The sequence below is a fragment of the Dendropsophus ebraccatus genome, chromosome 7 (assembly GCF_027789765.1).
Source record: "Dendropsophus ebraccatus isolate aDenEbr1 chromosome 7, aDenEbr1.pat, whole genome shotgun sequence".
NCBI lineage: Eukaryota > Metazoa > Chordata > Amphibia > Anura > Hylidae > Dendropsophus > Dendropsophus ebraccatus.
This window is the reverse complement of record NC_091460.1, coordinates 143,861,454-143,878,853: the sequence shown is the minus strand read 5'-3', so window position 1 is coordinate 143,878,853 and position 17,400 is coordinate 143,861,454. Positions and strand designations below refer to the sequence as shown.

The 17,400-nt window shown below is 44.1% G+C and overlaps 1 protein-coding gene across 1 annotated transcript in view; it reads left to right on the top strand.

Annotated features, from left to right (window-relative positions):
* Window positions 1–17,400, top strand: part of FREM3 (FRAS1 related extracellular matrix 3) — a 58,613-nt gene that overhangs the window by 32,539 nt on the left and 8,674 nt on the right. Inside the window, exons 7-15 of the mRNA XM_069976863.1 lie at window positions 7,497–7,646; window positions 8,665–8,874; window positions 9,681–9,878; window positions 11,499–11,663; window positions 11,805–11,987; window positions 12,434–12,564; window positions 14,247–14,405; window positions 15,450–15,753; window positions 16,457–16,588. Of these exons, the coding sequence (XP_069832964.1) occupies window positions 7,497–7,646; window positions 8,665–8,874; window positions 9,681–9,878; window positions 11,499–11,663; window positions 11,805–11,987; window positions 12,434–12,564; window positions 14,247–14,405; window positions 15,450–15,753; window positions 16,457–16,588 (1,632 nt within the window). The remainder of the gene's footprint in view (window positions 1–7,496; window positions 7,647–8,664; window positions 8,875–9,680; window positions 9,879–11,498; window positions 11,664–11,804; window positions 11,988–12,433; window positions 12,565–14,246; window positions 14,406–15,449; window positions 15,754–16,456; window positions 16,589–17,400) is intronic.

Sequence of the window (17,400 nt, the reverse complement as noted above, 5' to 3'; positions counted from 1 at the left end):
CCATCCCTCCATCCTTCTATCCTTCCATCCCTCCATCCTTCTATCCTTCCATCCTTCCATCCCTCCATCCTTCCATCCCTCCATCCTTCCATCCTTCCATCCCTCATCCCTCCATCCCTCCATCCTTCTATCCTTCTATCCTTCTATCCCTCCATCCTTCTATCCTTCCATCCCTCCATCCTTCTATCCTTCCATCCCTCCATCCCTCCATCCTTCTATCCTTCCATCCTCCATCCTTCTATCCTTCTATCCTTCCATCCCTCCATCCTTCTATCCTTCCATCCCTCCATCCTTCTATCCTTCCATCCCTCCATCCTTCTATCCTTCCATCCCTCTATCCTTCCATCCCTCCATCCTTCCATCCTTCTATCCTTCCATCCCTCCATCCTTCTATCCTTCCATCCCTCCATCCTTCTATCCTTCCATCCCTCCATCCTTCTATCCCTCCATCCTTCTATCCTTCCATCCTTCCATCCCTCCATCCTTCCATCCCTCCATCCCTCCATCCTTCTATCCTTCCATCCCTCCATCCTTCCATCCCTCCATCCTTCTATCCTTCCATCCCTCCATCCTCCATCCTTCTATCCTTCCATCCTTCCATCCCTCCATCCTTCCATCCTTCTATCCTTCCATCCCTCCATCCTCCATCCTTCTATCCTTCCATCCCTCCATCCTTCCATCCTTCTATCCTTCCATCCTTCCATCCCTCCATCCTTCCATCCCTCCATCCTTCTATCCTTCTATCCTTCTATCCCTCCATCCTTCCATCCTTCCATCCCTCCATCCTTCCATCCCTCCATCCTTCTATCCTTCCATCCCTCCATCCTTCTATCCTTCCATCCCTCCATCCTTCTATCCTTCTATCCTTCCATCCTTCCATCCCTCCACCCTTCTATCCTTCTATCCTTCTATCCCTCCATCCCTCCATCCTTCTATCCTTCCATCCCTCCATCCCCCCATCCTTCCATCCTTCCATCCTTCCATCCCTCCATCCTTCTATCCTTCTATCCCTCCATCCCTCCATCCTTCTATCCTTCTATCCTTCCATCCCTCCATCCTTCTATCCTTCCATCCCTCCATCCTTCTATCCTTCCATCCTTCCATCCTTCTATCCTTCCATCCTTCCATCCCTCCATCCTTCCATCCCTCCATCCTTCTATCCTTCTATCCTTCTATCCCTCCATCCTTCCATCCTTCCATCCCTCCATCCTTCCATCCTTCTATCCTTCCATCCTTCCATCCCTCCATCCTTCCATCCCTCCATCCTTCTATCCCTCCATCCTTCCATCCTTCCATCCCTCCATCCCTCCATCCTTCCATCCCTCCATCCTCCATCCTTCTATCCTTCCATCCCTCCAGCCTTCTATCCTTCCCATCCTTCTATCCTTCCATCCCTCCATCCCTCCACCTTCTATCCTCTATCCTCCATCCTCCATCCCTCTATCCCTCCATCCTCCATCCTTCTAGTCCTTCTATCCCTCCATCCTCCATCCTTCTATCCTTCCATCCCTCCATTCTTCTATCCTCATCCTTCTATCCTTCCATCCCTCCATCCTTTCATCCCTCCATCCTCCATCCTTCTATCCTTCCATCCTTCCATCCCTCCATCCTTCCATCCTTCCATCCCTCCATCCTCCATCCCTCCATCCTTCCTCCCTCTATCCTTCCATCCTCCTCCTTCCATCCTTCCATCCCCTCCATCCTTACATCCTTCTATCCTTCCATCCCTCCCATCCTCCATCCTTCTATCCTTCCATCCCTCCATCCTTCCATCCTTCTATCCTTCCATCCTTCCATCCCTCCATCCTTCCATCCCTCCATCCTTCTATCCTTCTATCCTTCTATCCCTCCATCCTTCCATCCTTCCATCCCTCCATCCCTCCATCCTTCCATCCCTCCATCCCTCCATCCTTCTATCCTTCCATCCCTCCATCCTTCTATCCTTCCATCCCTCCATCCTTCTATCCTTCTATCCTTCCATCCTTCCATCCCTCCACCCTTCTATCCTTCTATCCTTCTATCCCTCCATCCCTCCATCCTTCTATCCTTCCATCCCTCCATCCCCCCATCCTTCCATCCTTCCATCCTTCCATCCCTCCATCCTTCTATCCTTCTATCCTTCTATCCCTCCATCCCTCCATCCTTCTATCCTTCTATCCTTCCATCCCTCCATCCTTCTATCCTTCCATCCCTCCATCCTTCTATCCTTCCATCCTTCCATCCTTCTATCCTTCCATCCTTCCATCCCTCCATCCTTCCATCCCTCCATCCTTCTATCCTTCTATCCTTCTATCCCTCCATCCTTCCATCCTTCCATCCCTCCATCCCTCCATCCTTCCATCCCTCCATCCCTCCATCCCTCCATCCTTCTATCTTTCCATCCCTCCATCCTTCTATCCTTCCATCCCTCCATCCTTCTATCCTTCCATCCCTCCATCCTTCTATCCTTCCATCCCTCCATCCTTCTATCCTTCCATCCCTCCATCCTTCTATCCTTCTATCCTTCCATCCCTCCATCCTCCATCCTTCTATCCTTCCATCCCTCCATCCTTCTATCCTTCCATCCCTCCATCCCTCCATCCTTCTATCCTTCCATCCCTCCATCCTTCTATCCTTCCATCCTTCCATCCCGCCATCCTTCTATCCTTCCATCCTTCCATCCCTCCATCCCTCCACCCTTCTATCCTTCTATCCCTCCATCCTTCTATCCTTCCATCCCTCCATCCTTCCATCCTTCTATCCTTCCATCCCTCCATCCTCCATCCTTCTATCCTTCCATCCCTCCATCCTTCTATCCTTCCATCCCTCCATCCTTCCATCCTTCTATCCTTCCATCCTTCCATCCCTCCATCCTTCCATCCCTCCATCCTTCTATCCTTCTATCCCTCCATCCTTCCATCCTTCCATCCCTCCATCCCTCCATCCTTCCATCCCTCCATCCCTCCATCCTTCTATCCTTCCATCCCTCCATCCTTCTATCCTTCCATCCTTCTATCCTTCCATCCCTCCATCCCTCCACCCTTCTATCCTTCTATCCTTCCATCCCTCCATCCCTCTATCCCTCCATCCCTCCATCCTTCTATCCTTCTATCCCTCCATCCCTCCATCCTTCTATCCTTCCATCCCTCCATTCTTCTATCCCTCCATCCTTCTATCCTTCCATCCCTCCATCCTTTCATCCCTCCATCCCTCCATCCTTCTATCCTTCCATCCCTCCATCCTTCCATCCCTCCATCCTTCCATCCCTCTATCCTTCCATCCCTCCATCCTTCCATCCCTCCATCCTTCCATCCCTCTATCCTTCCATCCCTCCATCCTTCCATCCCTCCATCCCTCCACCCTTCTATCCTTCTATCCTTCCATCCCTCCATCCCTCTATCCCTCCATCCCTCCATCCTTCTATCCTTCTATCCCTCCATCCCTCCATCCTTCTATCCTTCCATCCCTCCATCCCTCCATCCTTCTATCCTTCCATCCCTCCATCCTTCCATCCCTCTATCCTTCCATCCTTCCATCCCTCCATCCCTCCATCCCTCCATCCTTCCATCCCTCCATCCTTCCATCCTTCCATCCCTCCATCCCTCCATCCCTCCATCCTTCTATCCTTCCATCCCTCCATCCTTCCATCCCTCCATCCCTCCATCCTTCTATCCTTCCATCCCTCCATCCTTCCATCCTTCTATCCTTCCATCCCTCCATCCCTCCACCCTTCCATCCTTCCATCCCTCCATCCCTCCATCCTTCCATCCCTCCATCCTTCCATCCCTCTATCCTTCCATCCTTCTATCCTTCCATCCCTCCACCCTTCCATCCTTCCTTCCATCCCTCCATCCCTCCATCCTTCCATCCTTCTATCCTTCCATCCCTCCATCCTTCCATCCCTCTATCCTTCCATCCTTCTATCCTTCCATCCCTCCACCCTTCCATCCTTCCTTCCATCCCTCCATCCCTCCATCCTTCCATCCTTCTATCCTTCCATCCCTCCATCCTTCCATCCCTCCATCCCTCCATCCTTCCATCCTTCTATCCTTCCATCCCTCCATCCTTCCATCCCTCCATCCCTCCACCCTTCCATCCCTCCATCCTTCTATCCTTCCATCCCTCCATCCTTCTATCCTTCCATCCCTCCATCCTTCCATCCCTCCATCCCTCCATCCTTTCATCCTTCCATCCCTCCATCCCTCCATCCCTCCATCCTTCTATCCTTCTATCCTTCCATCCCTCCATCCTTCTATCCTTCCATCCCTCCATCCCTCCATCCTTCCATCCTTCCATCCCTCCATCCTTCCATCCTTCTATCCTTCCATCCCTCCATCCTTCCATCTTTCTATCCTCTTCTTCCATCCTTCTATCCTTCCATCCTTTGAAGGTGTTTGGATGAGTCCATCTTATAGAGCTGAGAGGGGACATTCTGCTATTAGATATATCTGCTGGACACCTGGCTCTAATGGGGAGAATGCAGTTTCCTTCTCTTTGTGCCTGAGAACTAGGGGTGACTCCATTCACTGCCAGACGGCTGAGGTACTGTAACATCTCCCCGGCTACATACAGCAGAGTTAAGTGTAAATGTTGTTACCAGCTGAAATCCAATCTACAGAACCTCAGGGTAAAGCTGGGTATAGGATGTATATACAGACTATCACAGACCTCGGGTTCCCTCACATCCTAACACATCGCAGGGAATTCCTCCATAATGCACCACAATTTTTTGTTTCTTACAATTTTCATACAAAAACACATAAGTGCAGTATACACCCCAACTGCCCAGTATAGGGACTCATATATATATATATATATATATATATATATATATATATATATATATATATATATATATAGACTCATATCATATGGGAATACTGTGTCCAGATCTGGAGACTTCACCTAATAAAGATATTAATAGAACGGCTACAAAGATGGTGGAGGGTGTGAGGCATAAAACATATCAGGAAAGACTGAAGGATGTGACTCTGTATAACCTGGAGGAAGAAGGGAAAGAGGGGACATGATGGAAACCTTTATATATGTTACAGGAGGAAGAAGGGAAAGGGAGGACACGATGGAAACCTTTATATGTTACAGGAGGAAGAAGGGAAAGGAGGGGCATTATGGAAACCTTTATATATGTTACAGGAGGAAGAAGGGAAAGGGAGGACATGATGGAAACCTTTATATATGTTACAGGAGGAAGAAGGGAAAGGGAGGACATGATGAAAACCTTTATATATGTTACAGGAGGAAGAAGGGAAAGGGAGGACATGATGGGAACCTTTATATATGTTACAGGAGGAAGAAGGGAAAGGGAGGACATGATGGAAACCTTTATATATGTTACAGGAGGAAGAAGGGAAAAGGACATGATGGAAACCTTTATATATGTTACAGGAGGAAGAAGGGAAAGGAGGGGCATTATGGAAACCTTTATATATGTTACAGGAGGAAGAAGGGAAAGGGAGGACATGATGGAAACCTTTATATATGTTACAGGAGGAAGAAGGGAAGGGGAGGGCATGATGGAAACCTTTATATATGTTTCAGGAGGAAGAAGGGAAAGGGAGGACATGATAGAAACCTTTATATATGTTACAGGAGGAAGAAGGGAAAGGGGGGACATGATAGAAACCTTTATATATGTTACAGGAGGAAGAAGGGAAAGGGGGGACATGATGGAAACCTTTATATATGTTACAGGAGGAAGAAGGGAAAGGAGGGACATGATGGAAACCTTTATATATGTTACAGGAGGAAGAAGGGAAAGGGAGGACATGATGGAAACCTTTATATATGTTACAGGAGGAAGAAGGGAAAGGGAGGACATGATGGAAACCTTTATATATGTTACAGGAGGAAGAAGGGAAAGGGAGGACATGATGGAAACCTTTATATATGTTACAGGAGGAAGAAGGGAAAGGAAGGACATGATGGAAACCTTTATATATGTTACAGGTTCAGGAGGGAAAGGGAGGACATGATGGAAACCTTTATATATGTTACAGGAGGAAGAAGGGAAAGGAAGGACATGATGGAAACCTTTATATATGTTACAGGGGGAAGAAGGGAAAGGAGGACATGATGGAAACCTTTATATGTGTTACAGGAGGAAGAAGGGAAAGGGAGGACATGATGGAAACCTTTATATATGTTACAGGAGGAAGAAGGGAAAGGGAGGACATGATGGAAACCTTTATATATGTTACAGGAGGAAGAAGGGAAAGGGAGGACATGATGGAAACCTTTATATATGTTACAGGAGGAAGAAGGGAAAGGAAGGACATGATGGAAACCTTTATATATGTTACAGGTTCAGGAGGGAAAGGGAGGACATGATGGAAACCTTTATATATGTTACAGGAGGAAGAAGGGAAAGGAAGGACATGATGGAAACCTTTATATATGTTACAGGGGGAAGAAGGGAAAGGAGGACATGATGGAAACCTTTATATGTGTTACAGGAGGAAGAAGGGAAAGGGAGGACATGATGGAAACCTTTATATATGTTACAGGAGGAAGAAGGGAAAGGGAGGACATGATGGAAACCTTTATATATGTTACAGGAGGAAGAAGGGAAAGGAAGGACATGATGGAAACCTTTATATATGTTACAGGAGGAAGAAGGGAAAGGGGGACATGATGGAAACCTTTATATATGTTACAGGAGGAAGAAGGGAAAGGGGGGACATTATGGAAACCTTTATATATGTTACGGGAGGAAGAAAGGAAAGGGGGGACATGATGGAAACCTTTATATATGTTACAGGAGGAAGAAGGGAAAGGAAGGACATGATGGAAACCTTTATATATGTTACAGGAGGAAGAAGGGAAAGGAAGGACATGATGGAAACCTTTATATATGTTACAGGAGGAAGAAGGGAAAGGAAGGACATGATGGAAACCTTTATATATGTTACAGGAGGAAGAAGGGAAAGGGGGGACATGATGGAAACCTTTATATATGTTACAGGAGGGAAGTGAATTTAGAAAAAACTGAACTCAAGAAGAAGAGGAGACAGTGAGAAGTTACTGGGGGAAAGATCAGAAGCAACGTGAGAAAATATTATAGTACTGAAAGAGTAGTAGATACTTGGAACAAACTTATATATACATATATCTATCCTAAGATAATAAGAAGGGAAATACTAATTGGGCCGAGTAGATGAACGGGGGGGGGGGGGGGGGGGTCTTTCTGCTGACAATCTTCTATGTTTCTATAAGGGTCTATTATCCTAGTCCATCTCAGTTGATGGGGGGGGGATCAGCCAAACAAGCTTATGTCTCTCTGTGTACTCCGGTGAGTAACGTGTGGCCGGGGTCACATGACTGATGAAACATTGTGAAGACCTTGTAGAGGGGTTTATCAAATAAATCTTTTACATTGATCATTGGTTCTGTGGATGAGCTGACCAGGCTTCCCCCATTATAATAACGCTGTATGAGTAATCTACGTCCTATCGTCCCATCATTACCATCCCCGGCTGATACCAATCTCTCATCCATAGAGCCGGCCTTCTACTTTGCCGACACCGATTACCTTATTGATGAAAGCGCCGGATACGTGGAGGTTCGGGTATGGAGAACGGGAACAGATCTATCCAAGGCGGCGACAGTCACTGTGCGATCCAGGAAAACGGAGCCGCTGTCTGCAGATGGTGAGCAGAATAAATGTAGTGTTTTGTTTAAGAGTACCAATTTGTTTAAAGGGGTACTCCAGCAAAAAAAAAGTTTTCTTTCAAATCAACTGGTTTCAGTAAGTTATATAGATTTGTAATTTACTTATATTTAAAAAATCTGCAGTCTTCCAGTACTTATCAGCTGCTGTATGTCCTGCAGGAAGTGGTGTATTCTCTCCAGTCTGACACAGTGCTCTCTGCTGCCACCTCTGTCCATGTCAGGAACTGTCCAGAACAGCAGCAAATCCCCATAGAAAACCTCTCCTGCTCTGGACAGTTCCTGACATGGACAGAGGTGGCAGCAGAGAGCACTGTGTCAGAATGGAAAAAATACACCACTTCCTGCAGGACATACAGCAGCTGATAAGTATAGGAAGACTTGAGATTTTTAAATAAAAATAAACTGCAAATTTGTGTAACTTTTTGAAACCAGTTGATCTGAAAGAAAAATATTTTTGTCGGAGCACTCCTTTAAATGTAAGAAGCAAGAAAGCATGCGTATCTAGCTATTGTGGTATCCTGTATCCAGTATGGGGCAGGTGATGAGCTGCAAAGAAGCTACATGGAATTAGTTGTTGTTGCAGCTTCCATTCCCTGTCATCAGAATCCGTCCTACAACATGTGATATATAAAGTGTCACTGTAGTTTTTTTGTTTGTTTTTTGCAGAAATCAATAGTCCAGGCGATTTTAAGAAACTTTGTAATTGTGTTTATTAGGCAAATCTGCCATTATCTGCATTCAAAAAGACTTTCCCTAGGTCCCCCCCTCCTCTCTCATTCACTGCTCAGTATCAGGAAATCTCCACTCTTTTACATCAGTCGAGCCCTGTGTAACCTATGGAGAGGGGAGGGGGGAGGAGGGAGATTATTCGCCAGCAGAGAGCAGAGAACAAAGGATTACACAGTGGGAGCTGTGTGAAAGCCAGTATTCAGTATTAAAGATTTGTAAGTGATATGAAGGCGAGAAGAATTAACCATATTTCCTTTTACCATATAGCCGGAAGCGATTACGTCGGCATCAGTAGAAATCTTGACTTTGCCCCCGGAGTGAACCTGCAGAGTTTCCGAGTGACCATCCTGGATGACCTGGGCCAGCCCGCCTTGGAGGGGGTGGAAAAGTTTGAACTCGTTCTTCGCATGCCTGTAAATGCTGTACTAGGGGAGCCGAGCCAAACCACGGTCACCATCAACGACACCGTCTCTGACTGTAAGTTACATGTCCTTATCATATCGCCATTATATATCATACATAGTAACAGGACACAAGTACTGGGTCATTATAGTTTATTATAATTGATTTTCCAAACGTGACCTCCTTCTTTAAAAAACAATTCCAGCATGAACTAGAAATTTTACTATAACTTGGGTACAATCTTTATCTACTGTATGTGTGCTTGCTCTTCGTTACATACATAATGATGGACTTAAAGGGAAGTTGACAAAAAAAAAAAATCTTTCAAATCAGCTGATTCCAGAAAGTGCCAGAGAATTGTATTTTACTTCTGTTCAAAAATCTCCAGTCTTTCAGTACTTATCAGCTGCTGTATGTCCTGCAGAAAGTGGTGTATTATCTCCAGTCTGACACAGTGCTCTCTGCTGCCACCTCTGTCCATGTCAGGAACTGTCCAGAGCAGGAGAGGTTTTCTATGGGGATTTGCTGCTGCTCTGGACAGTTCCTGACATGGACAGAGGTGGCAGCAGAGAGCACTGTGTCAGACTGGAGAGAATACATGACTTCCTGCAGGACATACAGCAGCTGATAAGTACTGGGAGATTTGAGACTTCATAATAGAAGTAAATTACAATTCTGTGGCATTTTCTGAAACCAGAAATTTGAAAGAAAAATAATGGTGAATTACCCCTTTAATATTTGCACCTACTGTTATATACCTTGTAGTTCATTTATTTTAGGGGGTTATATATGAATAAAATAAGAGCGCACACCTAGTGATCTACATTCACAGTCAGCACCTGCGGTTAGTCAGTACATTGCTTACAATATATTACTTGCAGTGCCCAAGGTCCAGTTCAAGGAGCCGACATATATTGTGAATGAAAAGGAGAAGCAGGTATCAGCGATCATATACCGGAGCGGGGACGTCAGCCAGAAATCTTCCGTCCGTTGTTACACCCGCCAGGGCTCTGCACAGGTGACACTGGACTATGAAGAACGGCCAAATACTGATGATTCTGCGGTTGTATTCCTGCCAGGTACTGTACACAGCAGCTCTATCAGGGTATATATTGCTATATCTCACGTGTCTTGTTTTTCATCGGTTTACATTAAAAGTATGTTAAAGGGGCTCTCCAGCACTACACAAACATGGCCACTTTCTTCCAGAGACAGCACAGCTCTTGTCTCCAGATCAGGCGTGGTTTGCAATTAGGCTCCATTTACTTCAATGGAACTAAGTTGCAAAACCTGCACCCAAACTGGAGACAAGAGCGGTGCTGTCTCTGGAGGAAAGCAGCCATGTTTTGTAGCACTGGAGAGCCCCTTAAAGCTCTCTGTCTCCTCAGTGCATGTTTTCTTACTGTTTTTGGGTAGGTCAGTGGGTTTCTTTACACCCACTGCCCAGAAATGGGAACTCCTGAGGACATAATAGTAGTGATGGTAGAAGGTTTATACAGAGATCGGTGTATTACATGACCTTGTTATACACTTGTGGTTATTAGCCAGTACAATTGGCAGCTGTCACACAGTTTACTAATTAATTGTGCGTTTAGCATAGAAATACTGTATGTCACAGCAGGAGTAGTGGATCTGCTGTACCGCCGCTAGTGATGGTGTAAGGCGCACCAAGGAGCAGAGTCTAAGGGGTAGCCGTCTAAGGGTCTAAGGGGTAGCCGGTCTTCACCAGAGCCTGCAGTAAGGTGGGCTGGACTTGCTTTGGCAGGCAATCCCCAGGTTACTACTAGGCTTGATCAAACAGCGGAAAAAGCTAGGTTTGATTGAACTCGAGCCTATCCAGACTTTCCGCATTTGATTCCTGATACCTTCTTGGTCCGTGGGGAAGGAGGAGACATCCCGGGGACCACCTGGAATTCCAGGATGCAGTCTATTACCTAGGCTAAATCCTGAAATTCCAGGTGGTCCCCGGGATGTCTCCTCCTTCCCCACGGACCAAGAAGGTATCAGGAATCAAATGCGGAAAGTCTGGATAGGCTCGAGTTCAATCAAACCTAGCTTTTTCCGCTGTTCGATCAAGCCTAGTTACTACCCCTGGATTGGCTTGCTAGCCACAGCAGGCGAGGTGCACATAGACAGGAAGGCTGGTAGGCGGGAACACAGCAGGAGTCACAGGCAGGAATCACCTGCAGGAAACACAGGCAGGAGACACAGGCAGCTAGGACCTCACCCTATGGGAAGCATTCAGAGGCTCCAACAGGGAATGACAAGGCAGGTGCAGATTTATAGGGGAGGTGATTAGGTGTACAACCAATAAGGGATGTACTATCCCTTTAAATCTGTCACAAGCGGTGCATGTGCACCCTAGGAGGCAGGGACGCACTCGCTGGCAGGGAGGACGGTCAGCAGGACCATGGAATGGTGAGGCTCCCCAGGGGGTAGAAGAGGAAGCAGCTCCAGGTATGTGGGCTCCAGCACCTACAGGAAGAGCAAAGAGAGCAGGTGCAACAGCAGCGGTGCAGAACACAAGATGGGTCGCAGCCCTAACACTGTATATTATTGGCAACTTCCTTTGTTATGCCCGTTTTACATTGTATTTTTCTTTTGTTTTTCTGTAATCAAAATAAACATTTGAATGAGAAAAGTTAAAACTCTTTCGAATGTTCAAAAACTTGTAAACTTGATGTCCTGTACGTCCTCAGGTGAAATGGAAAAGCCGTGTATTGTGACACTAATAGACGATACAATCTACGAAGAAGAAGAAGAATTCAGACTCATTCTCGGGACACCAAAAAGTGACTCCCAGTTTGGAGCTGCGGTCGGAGAACAAAAAGAAACATCGCTGAAGATCAAGGACGGAGAAGACAGTGAGTTACTCCTCAGCTCCCAAGAAGCCCCCAAGAGATCAAAGCTCTTAAATAGCCAGATTTATAAGGACGCCCCAGATTTAGTCTAAAACAATGAGTAGTATATATATGTTTTATATATGCGTTTTTGTTTTTTTGCAGAGCCCATTATTAAATTTTCGGAGGTAAAATATAGTGTTAAGGAACCTCAGGAAGTCGGAGAAATCGCTGTCGTGAAGATCCCCATATTACGGGTTGGTGACAGCTCCAAAGTGTCCATTGTAAGAGTTCACACAAAGGACGGGTCAGCGACCTCAGGGGAAGACTACAACCCGTTATCTGAAGGTAAGAGGTTACGGTTTATTACTTATTTATATCACTATTTATATCATTATTTATATCATTTATATCATTATTTATATCATTGGTTTATATCATTTATATTATTATTTATATCATATATTTATATCATTTATATCATTATTTATATCATTATTTATATCATTATTTATATCATTTATATCATTATTTATATCATTATTTATATCATTATTTATATCATTGGTTTATATCATTTATATTATTATTTATATCATTTATATCATTATTTATATCATATATTTATATCATTTATATCATTATTTATATCATATATTTATATCATTTATATCATTATTTATATCATTGGTTTAATCGCTTCTTCTCAGGACATCACAATCCCAGGAACCTTCCAGAATTCTATTTACCATTAACTTCTATGGATAGTAACTGATACATTTTTCTTTCCACAGACGTCGAGTTTAAAGAAGGCGACACCGAGCATTTTGTTGAGTTGGAAATCGTATATGACGGCCAAAGAGAAATGCGCGAAGCTTTCACGGTTCATTTAAAACCAGATGATAACATGGTGGCCGAAACTCAGGTAGGAATTGTGGAGATTTTCTGTAGCAAAAGTTCATTCCTACACCAGCGAGTCAGATACTGACCATATATATATATATATTTACTCATTACAATCACCTGGGTGAGGAAGAAGTGCAGGACCAAGGCAAAAAAAAGAATCTACAATATACTCAATGGAGAGAAAAAACAGACATGGCCGCACATCCAAAATGTTTACGTCTGACCATCTGCATCTAAGCACCATTTACTACTAACATCAGGATTTAGTTACTATTTCCTGATGTTAGTAGTAAATGAGTGCACTGTCACTAGTTTATGATGCCCTCATTTAAAGAAAAATTCCAGCAAAATATTTTATTAAAGTATTGTATTGCCCCCCAAAAGTTATACAAATCCCCAATATACACTTATTACGGGAAATGCTTATTAAGTGCTTTTTTCCCCACACTTACTACTGCATCAAGGCTTCACTTCCTGGATAACATGATGATGTCACTTCCTGGATAACATGGGAATGTCACTTCCTGGATAACATGGGGATGTCACTTCCTGGATAACATGGGAATGTCACTTCCTGGATAACATGGGGATGTCACTTCCTGGATAACATGGTGATGTCACTTCCTGGATAACATGGTGATGTCACTTCCTGGATAACATGGTGATGTCACGACCCGAGCTGTGTGGGCTGTGGCTGCTGGTGAGGATGATGGCAGGGGGATTCTCAGTGTCCCTTCAGTGCCCTATGTCCCTCAGCTCAGGTCGTGACATCACCATTTTATGCAGGAAGGGACATCACCATTTTTTTCAGGAAGTGACATCCCCATTTTTTTCAGGAAGTGAAGCCTTGATGTAGTAGTAAGTGCAGAGAAAAAAGCACTTTATAAGAATTTCCCGTAATAAATGTATTTTGGGGATTTGTAGAACTTTTGGGGGGCAATGCAATACTTTAATAAACATTTTCGCTGGACTTCTCCTTTAAGGTAGCCCAAATCTATTGACAGATTCCCTTAAGGCTATGTTCACACTGCGTATGTTTCCTTCCGTAGTGCGAACAGTGAATATACGCACGTAGTTTTGAGGTTGATGCGTTCGCTTGAAAGTATATGATATACGGCCGCACAGTGCACACTACGTATGAGCTTACGGCCGGATCGTATACGGCGCCGTGAAAAATGAACAAGACCCTTGTTTGAGGACGGAACTGTTGAATCTCACGGCCGTGGATTTCTATGCGGTCCCGTACGGAGGACTTATTTCTGCCAAATTGAACTTGATTTTTTGATCCAAAAGGTTCTGTGAGTTTTATTGGGCGAAGATTTCCAAGTAAATGACCTGCCTCAGATCGCTTCGAAACAAGCTAGGGAAGCATAACTGTGCTACGGGCGTATGTTCGCGGTTCGTACGCATCCGGCCGCATGTCTATTTTTCCCATGCCCGTAGTTTCAGCTGCACATGTACGGCGGCGTACGAACTACGGCCGGAATCATACGCAGTGTGAACATAGCCTAAAGATTGCTTAATAGTCCAATCCCATGGGAACAGTAGGTGGGACAGGCAGGTAGCATTCTGGGTGTCTCAGTCTGTTTAGCTGTTTTCTGGAATCTTATACCCAAGTGTTAATCCCAGGTGACCGGATACTCTCCGCCAAACTTATTATATATAAGAGATAGTCACATGATCCATTCCTTATTCTTTCAGATGAACAAAGCCATAGTGTACATTGAAGAGATGGATAGTGTTGCTGATGTGACTTTCCCAGCTGTTCCCCAAGTGGTTTCTCTCTTGATGTATGATGATACTTCTAAAGCGAAAGAAAACCCTCGGCCTCCGACCGGTTACCCTGTGATATGTGTAACAGTAAGTCATCTAGGATTCGGTCTCAAAGAATTATATGTCTAGAATTAAACAGGTTGTCAGAATCAACTTCCCCTGATCACATAGGGGAAAATTAAGAGATTACGGGGGTCTGACTTCTGTACCCCCACCCCCTCCCCCCATCTCCGTATCGAACCCGCGGGTACAGCTAAAACTAAGCTGAGACTTCCTGTTGTGTCTGTGGTGATAAGAGGAGGCTGCTGTAAAGTGATCTATACAGCATTAGGCCATGATCACACACAATGAGAACATCGGCCGTCATTTGGCACGTCACCGTGTCAAACAACGGCTGATGTCTCAGATGTTCACTGCAGTATTGGCCGGGTGAACATCACTTCAGTTTAATTGGATCGCGGGTATATTCAGGTGTGCCTGCACTACAATCAGCCATAGAGCACAATGTAAAGTACGTCCGAGAGCTGTACTTTACATTGTGAGAACATCTTGTATGGCTGCTGTTCAATGAATAGACCTGTATACACTACGGCCATGGTTCCATAGGCTGCTGTTTAATCGGCCGCTATCATTAAACAACGGCCATTATTGCAACCTGCAGCAACGGTCATTGTTTAATGATAAAATACATAGTGTGAACGCGGCCTTACACCGTCATGTGACACCAGTAGAAGGAGGAGACAATAGCAGCTCCCCGTGGAATGACCTCTTCACAGGTCACAGAGAATGCTCAATAATATCTCACATTCATCTCAGGGGACAGAGTCTGTCTATTGTTGTCTATGTCCATGAGTCTTGCTGTCAAGCTCATCACTAAATGCTGTTAAGAACAGCCCAGGCAATATGGCCGCCCCATAACAATGTACAAATAGTAAAATTAAAAAGAATTACAGTCAGAAAATAGAAACGGATTGGAATAAAACAATCATTTTTAGTATCTGACTCTAATCAGTAACAGAAAACTTAGGTGACACATTCCCTTTAAAAAATTCTGAATTTAGAATGCTCCTTAAACTATCACTTTAGAGCACTAATCTGTATAAAATATAAAAATCATCTCTTGTTTCCTAGGCGTGCAATCCAAAATATTCTGAATATGACAAAACGGGCTCGATCTGCAGTGCAGAGAATATCAATGACACGCTGACTCAGTATCGCTGGCTGATCAGTGCTCCTAGCGGCAGCGATGGGGTAACCAGCCCCATGAGAGAAGTCGATTCTAACACGTTCTTTACTGGCACCAAGTCAATCACTTTAGATTCCATCTACTTCCATGCTGGTTCCAGGGTTCAGTGTGCCGCAAGGGCAGTCAATGCTAATGGAGATCCTGGTCTGGAACTGATGAGCCCTATAGTCATCGTCAGCAAGGAGGAAGGTCAGTCCTTACAGAATATTCCGCCAAAAAAGCCTTATTATTCTTCATTCATGTCAACATAAAGCTATTATGTTTTTAAAGGGGTACCCTGGTGAAAAAAAAATTTCTTTCAAATCAACTGGTTTTAGAAAGTTGTATAGATTTTCCAAACTTTAATTTAAGTAAAAGTAGTTTAAAGGGGATTTTTTTTTTATTTTTTTTTACAAATCAACAGTTTCTTGAAAGTTATATAGATTTGTAATTTACTTCTATTTAAAAATATTCAGTCTTCCAGTACTTATCAGCTGCTGTATGTCTTGCAGGAAGCAGTGTATTCTCTCCAGTCTAACACAGTGCTCTCTGCTGCCACCTCTGTCCATGTCAGGAACTGTCCAGTAGCAAATCCTCATAGAAAACCTCTCCTGCTCTGGACAGTTCCTGACATGGACAGAGGTGGCAGCAGAGAGCACTGTGTCAGACTGAAAAGAATACACCACTTCCTGCAGGACATACAGCAGCTGATAAGTACTAGAAGACTGAATATTTTTAAATAGAAGTAAATTTCAAATCTATATAACTTTCTAAAACCAGTTGATTTGAATTTTTTTTTTAAAAAAAAGTCCCCCTTTAAACTAATTTAACTAAAATTAGAATTAATAAAAATACAGTTTTTGTACATATTTTGTACATTTTGTATTAAATTGTTATATTTGTTCTTTTTAAGGTCTTTGCCAGCCCCGCGTTCCAGGGACAGTAGGTGCTGAGCCGTTTTCTGCCAAAATTCGGTACACCGGCCCAGAGGATCCCGATCATCCTAACCTGATAAAGCTGACCGTAACTATGCCACATATGGATGGTAAGACTTCAATGTTTCATAATAAATTTCTAATTACATTCTACCTAGATGATTGCTACACAGTCACTTTATGCCGGAGTAACTAACAGCATGGCTATCACTATATAGTTACAGTCACTGACCGTTAAAGGGAAACTCTTTATTTCAAATCAACTGGTGTCAGAAAGTGCCAGATATTTGTAATTTACTTCTATTAAAAAAAACTCAAGTCAGTACTTATCATCTGCTGTATGTCCTGCAGGAGGAAGTGGTGTATTCTTTCAAGTCTGGAGAGCAGGAGAGGTTTTCTATGGGTATATGCTGCTGCTCTAGAGAGTTCCTGACATGGACAGAGGTGGCAGCAGAGAGCACTGTGTCAGACTGGAAAGAATACACCGCTTCCTGCAGGACGTACAGCAGCTGATAAGTGCTGGAAGGCTGGAGATTTTTTTAATAGAAGTAAATTACAAATATCTGGCACTTTCTATCATCAGTTGATTTGTAAGATTTTTTTTTCTGGAGTACCCTTTTAAGGCCAGGGCTGTCAAATCAAATATAGTTTAAAGTGTCACTGTCGTTTAATTATTATTTTTTTTTTGCAGAAATCAATAGTCCAGGTGATTTAAAGAAACTTTTAAATTGAGTTTATTAGGCAAATCTGCCATTATCTGCATTCAAAAAGCCTTTCCCCAGGTCCCCCCCTCCTCTCCTTTCTCTCATTTACTGCTCATTATCAGGAAATCTCCACTCTTTTACATCAGTCGAGCCCTGTGTAACCTATGGAGAGGGGAGGGGGGAGGAGGGAGATTAGTCACCAGCAGAGAGAAGAGAAC